Consider the following 10,587-nt stretch of genomic DNA (forward strand, 5'->3'; position numbering starts at 1 on the left):
TTTCGGACAAATGTGATCCCCCTGATATCATTAAGACTTTGCGTGATTGGTGTTAATTAATTTTAGGGGGAATTTAGGACTTAAAACGCAAAGAAAAAATTATAAATAACCTATAAATCAATGTTGTTCACTAATTATTGATCAAGATCGATTTTTTATGTAAATGTCTTGCCAAGATCGACCGAATGGTTTAAAGTAACCTTCCTGTTTTTTTGCTCTGAGGCCCAGATATATATATTTCAGATTCATGACTTTTTTGGCAATGGACGTTATGGTCACCACTGATTTAGAGCTTATAAATAAAAAATGGTAATAATTGGGTTCAATATTTATATGGATCTAGTCTTTATGGTCCATTACTAAGGTTTTATGTATAAAAAGTATTTCCCCATCGCTTTTAGTTTTTGAGTTATAATTGAGTTAATTTTCGAAAATCAACAATTTTGATGTTTAATTGGTTTAGAGCTTATAAATAAAAAATGGTAATAATTGGGTTCAATCTTGTTATGGATTTAGTTTTTATGGCCCATTACTAAGGTTTTATGTGTAAAAAGTATTTCCTCATCGCTTTTAGTTTTTGAGTTATGATTGAGTTAATTTTCGAAAATCAACAATTTTGATGTTTAATCGATTTAGAGCTTATAAATAAAAAATGGTAATAATTGGGTTCAATCTTGTTATGGATTTAGTCTTTATGGCCCATTACTAAGGTTTTATGTATAAAAAGTATTTCCCCATCGCTTTTAGTTTTTGAGTTATAATTGAGTTAATTTTCGAACATCAACAATTTTGATGTTTAATCGATTTAGAGCTTATAAATAAAAAATGGTAATAATTGGATTCAATCTTGTTATGGATCTAGTCTTTATGGTCCATTACTAAGGTTTTATGTATAAAAAGTATTTCCCCATCGCTTTTAGTTTTTGAGTTATACTTGAGTTAATTTTCGAAAATCAACAATTTTGATGTTTAATCGATTTAGAGTTTATAAATAAAAAATGGTAATAATTGGGTTCAATCTTGTTATGGATTTAGTCTTTATGGTCCATTACTAAGGTTTTATGTATAAAAAATATTTCCCCATCGCTTTTAGTTTTTGAGTTATAATTGAGTTAATTTTCGAAAATCAACAATTTTGATGTTTAATCGGTTTAGAGCTTATAAATAAAAAATGGTAATAATTGGGTTCAATCTCTTTATGGATCTAGTCTTTATGGTCCATTACTAAGGTTTTATGTATAAAAAGCATTTCCCCATCGCTTTTAGTTTTTGAGTTATAATTGAGTTAATTTTCGAACATCAATAATTTTGATATTTAATCGGTTTAGACCTTATAAATAAAAAATGGTAATAGTTGGGTTCAATCTTTTTATGGATCTAGTCTTTATGGCCCATTACTAAGGTTTTATGTATAAAAAGTATTTCCCCATCGCTTTTAGTTTTTGAGTTACGATTGAGTTAATTTTCGAAAATCAACAATTTTGATGTTTAATCGGTTTAGAGCTTATAAATAAAAAATGGTAATAATTGGGTTCAATCTCTTTATGGATCTAGTCTTTATGGTCCATTACTAAGGTTTTATGTATAAAAAGTATTTCCCCATCGCTTTTAGCTTTTGAGTTATAATTGAGTTAATTTTCAAAAATCAACGTTTTTGATCTTTAATCGATTTAGAGCTTTTAAATAAAAAATGGTAATAATTGGGTTCAATCTTGTTATGGATCTAGTCTTTATGGTCCATTACTAAGGTTTTATGTATAAAAAGTATTTCCCCATCGCTTTTAGTTTTTGAGTTATAATTGAGTTAATTTTCGAACATCAACAATTTTGATGTTTAATCGGTTTAGAGCTTATAAATAAAAAATGGTAACAATTGGGTTCAATCTTGTTATGGATCTAGTCTTTATGGTCCATTACTAAGGTTTTATGTATAAAAAGTTTTTCTCCATCGCTTTTAGTTTTTGAGTTATAATTAAAACGCCATAATGGTGGTTATAACTCGTAAATGATTTACTCGATTATCAAGATCTATAAATCATTTGATTCGCCATATTTTTTCCCGATTAAAGTTGCGGCTAAAATTTACAGACTAAATCTTAAGCTAATCTCCCATAAGTATACATATTTAGAGGTTTTATTAGAAATAAAAATGCAATAAATTAATGTCTTATAATTTTGAAGTTATTTTAATTATTTTATGTCAAAAGTCACACAATTTTTCCTCCGAACAAGAATCTAATTAAATAATGGAACCTGATTGCATTGAAGGTACTTCATATTTAAAAGACCATCAATGCAAAATCTTAAACTTTCGCACCCAAACGGAATATCTCCTACAAAACGCAATTTTAATGACCGAAATGGGAATGAATATTAAAGATAAATGCGCTTCCAGCGAACGATACGTTTCATATTTGCGAAATTTGACCGCAAAAGCGGCTAAAAACGTGTCAACTTTACAATCAACAAGCAAAAATTTTTTACTTCTCGCCCAAAAATTGGTTTGTACCGTAATAGCTTTAATAGACAATGTCCCTTTATCAGTAAACGATCAGTCTTGTTATAACATTAAAATTGAATTTGAAAAGTTATTGGGTGTAATTGAGAAGGAATTGGTCGATATTGAAGTTGAAGCGATTGAAACTACTCCGAATATTAATAATTTGATTGAAAAGATTAAATATTTAGAAGCTAAACAGAAAATGTCCGATAATAATTGTTTGCAGAGAACCGCGAGTGTTAAAAGTGTTAAATCTGACGTGGACGAAAAGTACCCGGAAAATTTATCAAGGGAATCTCTAATTGATTTAAACACCGTTGTTAATTTACCGCCGGTTCCCGAAGATATTTTCACGACTTGCTCGAATAAACCAACGAGAACATCAAGTTTATCTTCATTAAAAAGTATGAGGAAGGTGAAATTGTTTTTACAAAGAGCGGCTAATCATTCGGACGATGAAGATTTAAGTTCTGACACTGAAGAACACGAATTTCCAAAAATTGCAATTGTAAGGTTTTGTTAATTTTAACGTAAAGTGTTGAAAAAAATCTTTTTTAGGGAGATTCACTTGATGATAAAACTACTACTTTTGCAATACCCAAAAAGCAATTGGGAAATATTAAAGAAGAATCACAATACTAAAGAAAACTTTTTCGAAATGATTTTTTATTACAATTTTGTATTCATAAATAATAAAAATGCTTATATTAAAATTGAATTATTACTTAAATTTTTAATCAAATTTTCTAAATTAAATATTTAAATATACAGAAAATTGTAAAAAACCTTGACACAAAGCGCTTCTAAACAAAAAATTATAATGGAAAAACTGGGCCATACCTCTGCACACGCAAAGCTCGACTCCACCACAATATCATCGATCGCCGACCCCTTATTTTTCATTGTGCCTAGGAGGAAATAGATAATTATGGTGAAGATTCGTCGAATATACCTTTCTTAATAAAAAAACATTTCTTTTTTATAATTCGCCGAAATGGTGTCGTCGAAGAAATAAAATTTACAGTTTCCTGTAAATTACGGGGTATTATTTTTTTGATATTTACAAACAAATAATTATGTTTATTACACCAATTGTTAATACGAAAATATTTAATGGATTGCATTGTTTTGAAATGGAGAAATATGTTTTTTTAATTTTTAGTTATATTACCGTAATTTACAGGAAACTGTACATTTAAATTTTTTGACGACACTAAAAAAAAGTTTATTTTTAGCTTTATTTTAAAACAATAAGAAATAGACCTGTCGAACCCTATATTTTTGTAATCAGAAATCATTTATTAACTAAGTAACAAATTAGCCGTAAATAAATAATAATACTAATACAACATATATATACTAACAAATACCAACTTTAGTATGAAATTTAAGATAAAAAATATTTGTCTTACAGGAAACTGTAAAAGTAATTTCTTTGACAGTAAAAAAGTTTATTTTTAACTTTATTCTAAAATAATAAGAAATAGACCTATCTAACCCCATATATTTGTAATCATAAGCCTGGCGATCATTATTATATATATTATAATTTTTAAGTATATATTTTAACTTACAATTGAAATATTTAGTAAGAATCTGGATGGAAAAGAAAAAATAATTTGTTAATTTATTTTTTATTGTAAATAAAGGCATTCCTAATTATTATCATTTATAATTAGAAATTTTACAATTAACAAATTTTACAAATAGAATTTGTTATCCTAAAACGATTGATCAAAACTTAAATTATCAAAAAGATTTGGAGTGCGAACTATTTCAGTTTTGTCAAATAATGCTTTAATACAAATCCAGCAAAACCAAAAAGAAAATACAAAAAATATAAAAGTCGGAATGCTATAATGAAATAAAGTACTTATTAATACCCCTAAACTCATATAAACTAAAAATTTATAACTCGCAAAAAATCTTAAACTAATTCTTGGTGGTAATCTTTCAGCTATTCTTCTTGGCTGTGCATAATTCGATTTATCATATTTATAAATTGTTATTGGTGGAGATATGATTTGTCTTGCAATTTTACCTATGTATGTTGGATCTTCATAGAAACTTTTTATTTTATAACCATACTAAAACACAAATTATTAATAAAAAAAAATGTTTTAAAATTGTTTTTTACATTTTCATTAATTTTTGAAGCACAATCATAAAACATCTTAACCAAAAGGGTCACTTCATCAGATCTAATCGCTTGTAAATCGGGATCACCTTCAAATTTCATCTTGTATATTCTCTCCCGTACCTTTTCAGGAGTCAATAATTTCGGAAAATTATTTTCGTCTTCAATAATCGGCGGCTTAGTTGTTGTATTTAATGATCCGATTGTTTCATTGAGAATAGCCTAAAAATTTTCCATTAATTTAATTTGGCGAAGTAAAATATTTATTTAAATACTGCATTTATAGAGAACATATCACATAAATATTGACTTGCAAAATCTAAATAACCGGGAACTTTTTTTCGATCTTCTAAAGAAAATTCATCACCCAGAAAATCATCAGAACTAAAAAGTTGTTTTAGAAAACCAAAAATTCCACTTCTTCGTCGTTTTAATTCAGCATTTCTATGATCTATTATTTCTACTGCGGTTAATCTTGCTTTTAAAATATGATTTAATAAATCATAAACCTAAATTTAAATTAATTATTAAACTTAACCTAAAAAATATGTCATTTTGACGTTTAAAATTTAAATATCAAAATTTTTAGGTTATTTAAAATTTTAATGTCAAAATTTTTAGGTTATTTAAAATTTAAATGTCAAAATTTTTAGGTTATTTTTTTACCTCTGGTGCTGGTGGTGAAATAAATAATGGTTTATAACAAAAATTTGTTCCTTCAAGTTCATAAATTTTTTGTTTAACAATAATGACATATTTACTACCAATAATACGGTCTTTTTCCATTGAAATAAGTTTTGCATCATCTGTAATCGAACCTATATGACTGGGTAAATGACTTCGATTTGATGACCATTGTGCTGTAGGAGATAATGGGGGCATTGAATTACTAATATTGTAGCTGCTAAAACCATGATTTGAAGTTGAATAATTCTCTTCAATGCAATTTTCAATTTCTTTTATAAATGAAACTAAATTCGGTTGATCAAAAACCTAAAAATCATTTTAGGTTATTAAGGAACGAATATAAATAAATAAGATTTACTTTTGCTAATCTGTAAAGCATCAAAGAATTTTTTGGGCTTGATAAATCAACTCTTAAAAACCTTGGAAGTAATTGTTGAAAAATTACAACATATGCTAGAATATTTTCGGCTATAAATGGTAAATATTCTTTATCAACACCTTTTGTTGAATTTGCTTGTCCTTCATCTGAATCTAAATTTAAATCTGATGGTAATTTACTACAAAAAGAATTTGAATTTTAATCATTTATGAATTGGTTTGATGATTTGGTTCATAATTACTTTTTCAATTTTTTTGGTTGAGAAATCACTGCATATCTCCATGGTTGAATAAAACTTAACCATAATTCCAATACTAAACGAAAAGATCCATCCAAAGGCCACCGATGAATTAAATTCCTTAAAAAAACATACATTTTCCCTTGCATAATTGGAAGAGTAATCTTTTTCAACTCAACCATATGACCATCATCAATTTTTTGACTTGCTGAAAATGCATGGAGTTGTTTCACTAAAATTCTTATTATTCGAACATATTCTCCAGCCGGTACCTCATTAAAATGAAGTGATCTCTAATTTGAAGAGAAAAAAATGTATTTAATATGATAAGTAATAAAATTAAATTACCTTCGCGGATAAATTCATATTAAAACTTTCTTGGGGTTGACTAATTTGGTCATTATTTAACCACATATCCAAAAATATAATCAAAACACTTTCACTTCTCCATATTTCTGCTCTTGGATGCTTATCTAATGGCGGGTGTAACTTAAATTCCGCCACTGGGTCATTGAAAAAGTCCTTTCTTAAAAGTTTAGTTGGAATCTGACTTGGACTAATCAACAAATTAAAAATTGAATTAAAAAAATTAAGCACTTTACCTTGATAATTGTTGTGAAAAAGCAGATGGTTGATTTGAAGTTAATTTTCCTCCAATACCAACAGGAGGTTGAACTTGAATTGGTTGTGTAGGGAAAAAGTGCAAAACATAATCACAACATAAAATATAATAAACACTATTCCAGGTAGATCCTAAAGGAAGATCATTTCTTTGATGCCAAGGGTTAATTAAATGGTATGCAAAATGGAACATGTAATAATCGAAGGGATCTAATAAAAAAATAAATTAATCAAAAACAAACCAAAAATGACTTAATTTACTTAATAGTAATGAAACTATCTGCTTATTTTGTGGACTAACATGCACCAAATCCGAATAAAATGGGTGAACACTTCCTGCATCTAATAATTGCCGAATTTTCATCTAAAACACAAAAAAAAACATAAATTTCAATAAATTATCACAAAAATTTAACTTACCGGTAAATATGTTATACTGAAATCATATTTAATTAAAGGATCCTTTATTAGCGTATAAATCACTTTAAACATAGGCCCCATTGGTGAAAAAAAATTTTGTAATGCATGAAAATCGTACGGTTTTAAATTAGCCGTTATCGTTCTTAACCCCCATGCCACAGTACCTTGGGGACCGAAAATATTATCAATAAGCAATGGAAAAAGGTGTTGTAAATCTTTAACGCTGGCCGATTCAAGTAAAACCGTCAAATCGCTGCATCTGTTATGAATCGGGTTGTTTAAAGCCAAACTAACCTGATTCTACAAAAAAAATCATGTTAAAGAAATTAATAAACCAAAATTATTTCTTCATACCAAAAATGTATCACTATCTAAAGCATTCATTTTCCACATAAAAAGATATTCACAAGAATTTTTAAAATTAACCTCAAAATATCCAGAGCATAAAAAATAGCTTCGTAGAAATACGTACTAAAAATTGAACGCATGTGGCGCCATCTGTTGGGGATATTTTGGAATTATTTAGCTAAGAACCGAACCACCAGAATACAGGTTGGATTGGGTTTACATATGAAAGCTCCAACCACAAAATAAGTGTTTGGAGCCACTATGTGGGTCCAATTAACGTTTCGACTGGTTGGGAATTCCTCAGATGTAATTACCTATGGCAATTACACCTCTCAAATAATGCTGCCACATTTAAATATCACTGCATCATATGACATGTGAAATTGCATCTGACAACCAGTTGTAACGTTAGCTGAAACAAAGCTATAATGTCAATTATAATCTAATTATTTAATCATACCATTATTACTTTATTATACTCTTACCGAAAAATCATTTTAAAATGACGTTTTCATCTGTCATTCTGAGCTTTTCAAATTTTAAAAGTTGAAGTTAGCGGCAAATTTAAAAATATAACACGATTGGAATCTACACTTTTTAAATTAAAAGAATGATACTGGTGATCATTGTTATCTCTGATCATTCCCACTATTAATAATAAAATTGTTAGTTTAATTAAATTATTTCAGTATAGACGCTAATGCCATCTTACGGTGGGATTTCGACACACAATAAGTCCCAAGTTCTCTTATCAAAGATCCCTGGGGTCTGGTAACTTTTTTAGGAACTTTTACTTTATTAATTAGAACCATGTCAATTTGACATCTGTCAATTTTTACTTGACCCAACTTCGTTTACTTATTAAGAATTTGTGGTTTTGTTGTTCGTTTAATCGTAAATTAACGTTTAAAATGACGGAATCTTTACGGCCGAATATACGCATCGAAATACAAAATGATTTGACCGTACCCATGGAAGTCGAAGAAGATAAATTGGTGGAAGATGGCGAAATAAACGATCCCGAAGAGGAGATTGTTGTTGAGAGACAAAAAGTTGTTCGACAAACTCAAAGGGTAAGTTTATTTTAATGCCTAATTTAATGAAGTATCTATTTGTAATGAATTAGGTTTGGTCTAATTCTAATGGAGGATTTAGTACAGGAATAAACATATTCGATAAAATAGAACAAACTAAGCTATTGGAAAGAGCGAAACGTTTTGATTTAAAACCAAATGAAATATGTAATTTTACAGATGAACAATTACAACAACTTCATGATAGTTTAGGAATAACCACTGAGGATGAAAAAGATATTCGCTTTGAGTCACTTCACATGAGAGGAACAGACAATTTAAGTACAGAAGATGTTTTGGAATATTTTGGTAAATATGGACCATCAGGAGTTGAGTGGATTAATGATGAAAGTTGCAATATTTTGTTTGATGATAAAGTTTCTGCTGCAAGAGCTTTATTTTATTTATCAAAGCCTATTAAAGGGATGCCAGTTGAAGGGCCTTGTGACCCTTTTGTTAAAGAATTAGATAGTAATAAAGAAAATGGAAAAAGTATTTTATTAAAGTCACGCACTGTTGAATTAAAAGATGATTCTGATGATGTATCATTAAGTGACATAACTGTTCCAATTCCACCTGGTTATTGGAGGCTTGGAATGTCCCACACAAAATCTAGGTGTATTTTAGTAAGATTTGCGTTAAAATCAGATAAAAAGCAATTAGGTGCAGAAAAATTTAGCGAGTATTACAAAAAATATGGAAATCCCAATTACGGGGGAATGAAAGGATTAATTTCTGAGACACAAAAGAAAAAATTTAAAGGAATTGTTGAGGATGTTGAAGATTCAAAAAATCCTTGGGGGTTATTAGCAAAAAATTGGAACCAAGACATGAATCAAACTGAAAAAGAAATCCCAATTATTCCAATTAAAACAAAATCAGATGTAATGAGTCGAATTGGATTTAAAAGAACTTTAGAAGATGAACCTATCAAAGAAGAACAAGAAACGAACGAGAAAAAACGTTCAAAAATTCCCAGAATGCGAATGTACGCCGACGAAGAGGAAGAAAGAATTAAACGACGTAAAGAATTGCAAAAAATTAAAAACGTAGCAAACGAATCAAAAGGTGATGATTTAAGGGATGTTTTAAAATCGCAAATCAGGAAGAATGTTAAACTTGAAAGAGAAGAAAAAGAAAGAAAAGATCCAGAACCCGATTTAGGATTAAAACTAAAAAATAGAATAAGAAACCAAAAAAAAGATGATTTAACCCAAGAAAAATCAAAATACACCGATAAAAACGAATCGAGACGAAAATTAGATGATTTAAGAAAAAAACGGCTTTCACCAAGATTAACATCACCTTCGAGAACTTCCCCAAGACGATTTTTATCAAAAGGAACCTCACCCAACAGGTTTTCAAGAAGAATGAGATCAGATTATTCTCATTTAAGCGATTACGAAGATTCGCTTGAAGATCAAAAACCGAAAAGTAAAGTTACCGTCGTAATTAAAACCCAAAAGAAACCGACGGTAGCTTCAACTATTTGGTCGCGAATTAATTCGGACCGTGAACGGTTAAAAACTGTTTCTGAAGGTAAATTGCGAAGGAGAAGTTCAAGTTCGGAGAGTAGTGGTGGATCAAATTCTGGGAATGAAAGTTCAGATCAAGATGATGAGGTACATGTTAAGCAGGAAACGGATGTGGGGATGAGACCCGGTTTTCATGCAAATGTTGCTAAAAGATTGCATCATATGAATGATCATAGGAGTCCTCTTAGAATAGAAATTAATAATGATCATTTTAAGAAGGAATGATTAATATAAATGTTTTTTTTTTGATTTACATATCTTAAGATTATTAATTTATGTAAATAGAAATATATATATTTTTTTTCGTTTTCTATTAATCAGGAAATAATAATGTAAGAGTGGTTTGAACAAAGAAAAAATTATGTAAGCAAGAAAATAATAAAACTTAATATGTTTGTAATTTTTTGTGGTTTCATTTAAAAAATAATTTATTATTAACTTACTATTATATAATTTAGTTAATCCAGTTAATTTATACATTTCATAAAATTTAAACTTTTTAATAAAGTCGTATAATACTCCATCTAGTAGGAAATAGTAAAACTAATAATCACCCATAGAATATACACGGTTTATGCAATTTACATCAATCATCTCCCATCTCACACGTTAATAAGCCCACAATTCAGATCTACCCAAAGAAGGAGTA

General features: G+C 28.6%; 3 protein-coding genes across 3 annotated transcripts; 2 read left to right on the plus strand and 1 right to left on the minus strand.

The window, feature by feature from the left end:
- Positions 1-2,168: 2,168 nt before the first annotated feature.
- On the plus strand, positions 2,169-3,213 carry LOC111423634 (uncharacterized). Its single transcript, XM_023056909.2, has 2 exons — positions 2,169-3,008; positions 3,059-3,213. The coding sequence occupies exons 1-2, from the start codon at positions 2,247-2,249 to the stop codon at positions 3,140-3,142; spliced, it is 846 nt and encodes a 281-aa protein (XP_022912677.1). The 5' UTR covers positions 2,169-2,246; the 3' UTR covers positions 3,143-3,213.
- Positions 3,214-4,118: 905 nt separating this feature from the next.
- Positions 4,119-7,455, minus strand: LOC111423629 (sphingomyelin phosphodiesterase 4). The gene is made up of 11 exons (XM_023056903.2): positions 7,337-7,455; positions 6,983-7,282; positions 6,824-6,926; positions 6,544-6,772; positions 6,290-6,497; positions 5,945-6,234; positions 5,683-5,881; positions 5,304-5,630; positions 4,913-5,146; positions 4,638-4,859; positions 4,119-4,587 (listed from the first exon to the last, which is right to left on the minus strand). Exons 1-11 carry the CDS (start codon positions 7,373-7,375, stop codon positions 4,222-4,224), a joined length of 2,517 nt encoding a protein of 838 aa, XP_022912671.2. The 5' UTR covers positions 7,376-7,455; the 3' UTR covers positions 4,119-4,221.
- A 569-nt stretch (positions 7,456-8,024) lies between these two features.
- On the plus strand, positions 8,025-10,338 carry LOC111423612 (nuclear cap-binding protein subunit 3-like). The gene is made up of 2 exons (XM_023056881.2): positions 8,025-8,403; positions 8,457-10,338. The coding sequence occupies exons 1-2, from the start codon at positions 8,242-8,244 to the stop codon at positions 10,161-10,163; spliced, it is 1,869 nt and encodes a 622-aa protein (XP_022912649.2). The 5' UTR covers positions 8,025-8,241; the 3' UTR covers positions 10,164-10,338.
- Positions 10,339-10,587: the final 249 nt, after the last annotated feature.

This window comes from Onthophagus taurus, chromosome 2, assembly GCF_036711975.1.
Source record: "Onthophagus taurus isolate NC chromosome 2, IU_Otau_3.0, whole genome shotgun sequence".
In the NCBI taxonomy this organism is placed as follows: Eukaryota; Metazoa; Arthropoda; class Insecta; order Coleoptera; family Scarabaeidae; genus Onthophagus; species Onthophagus taurus.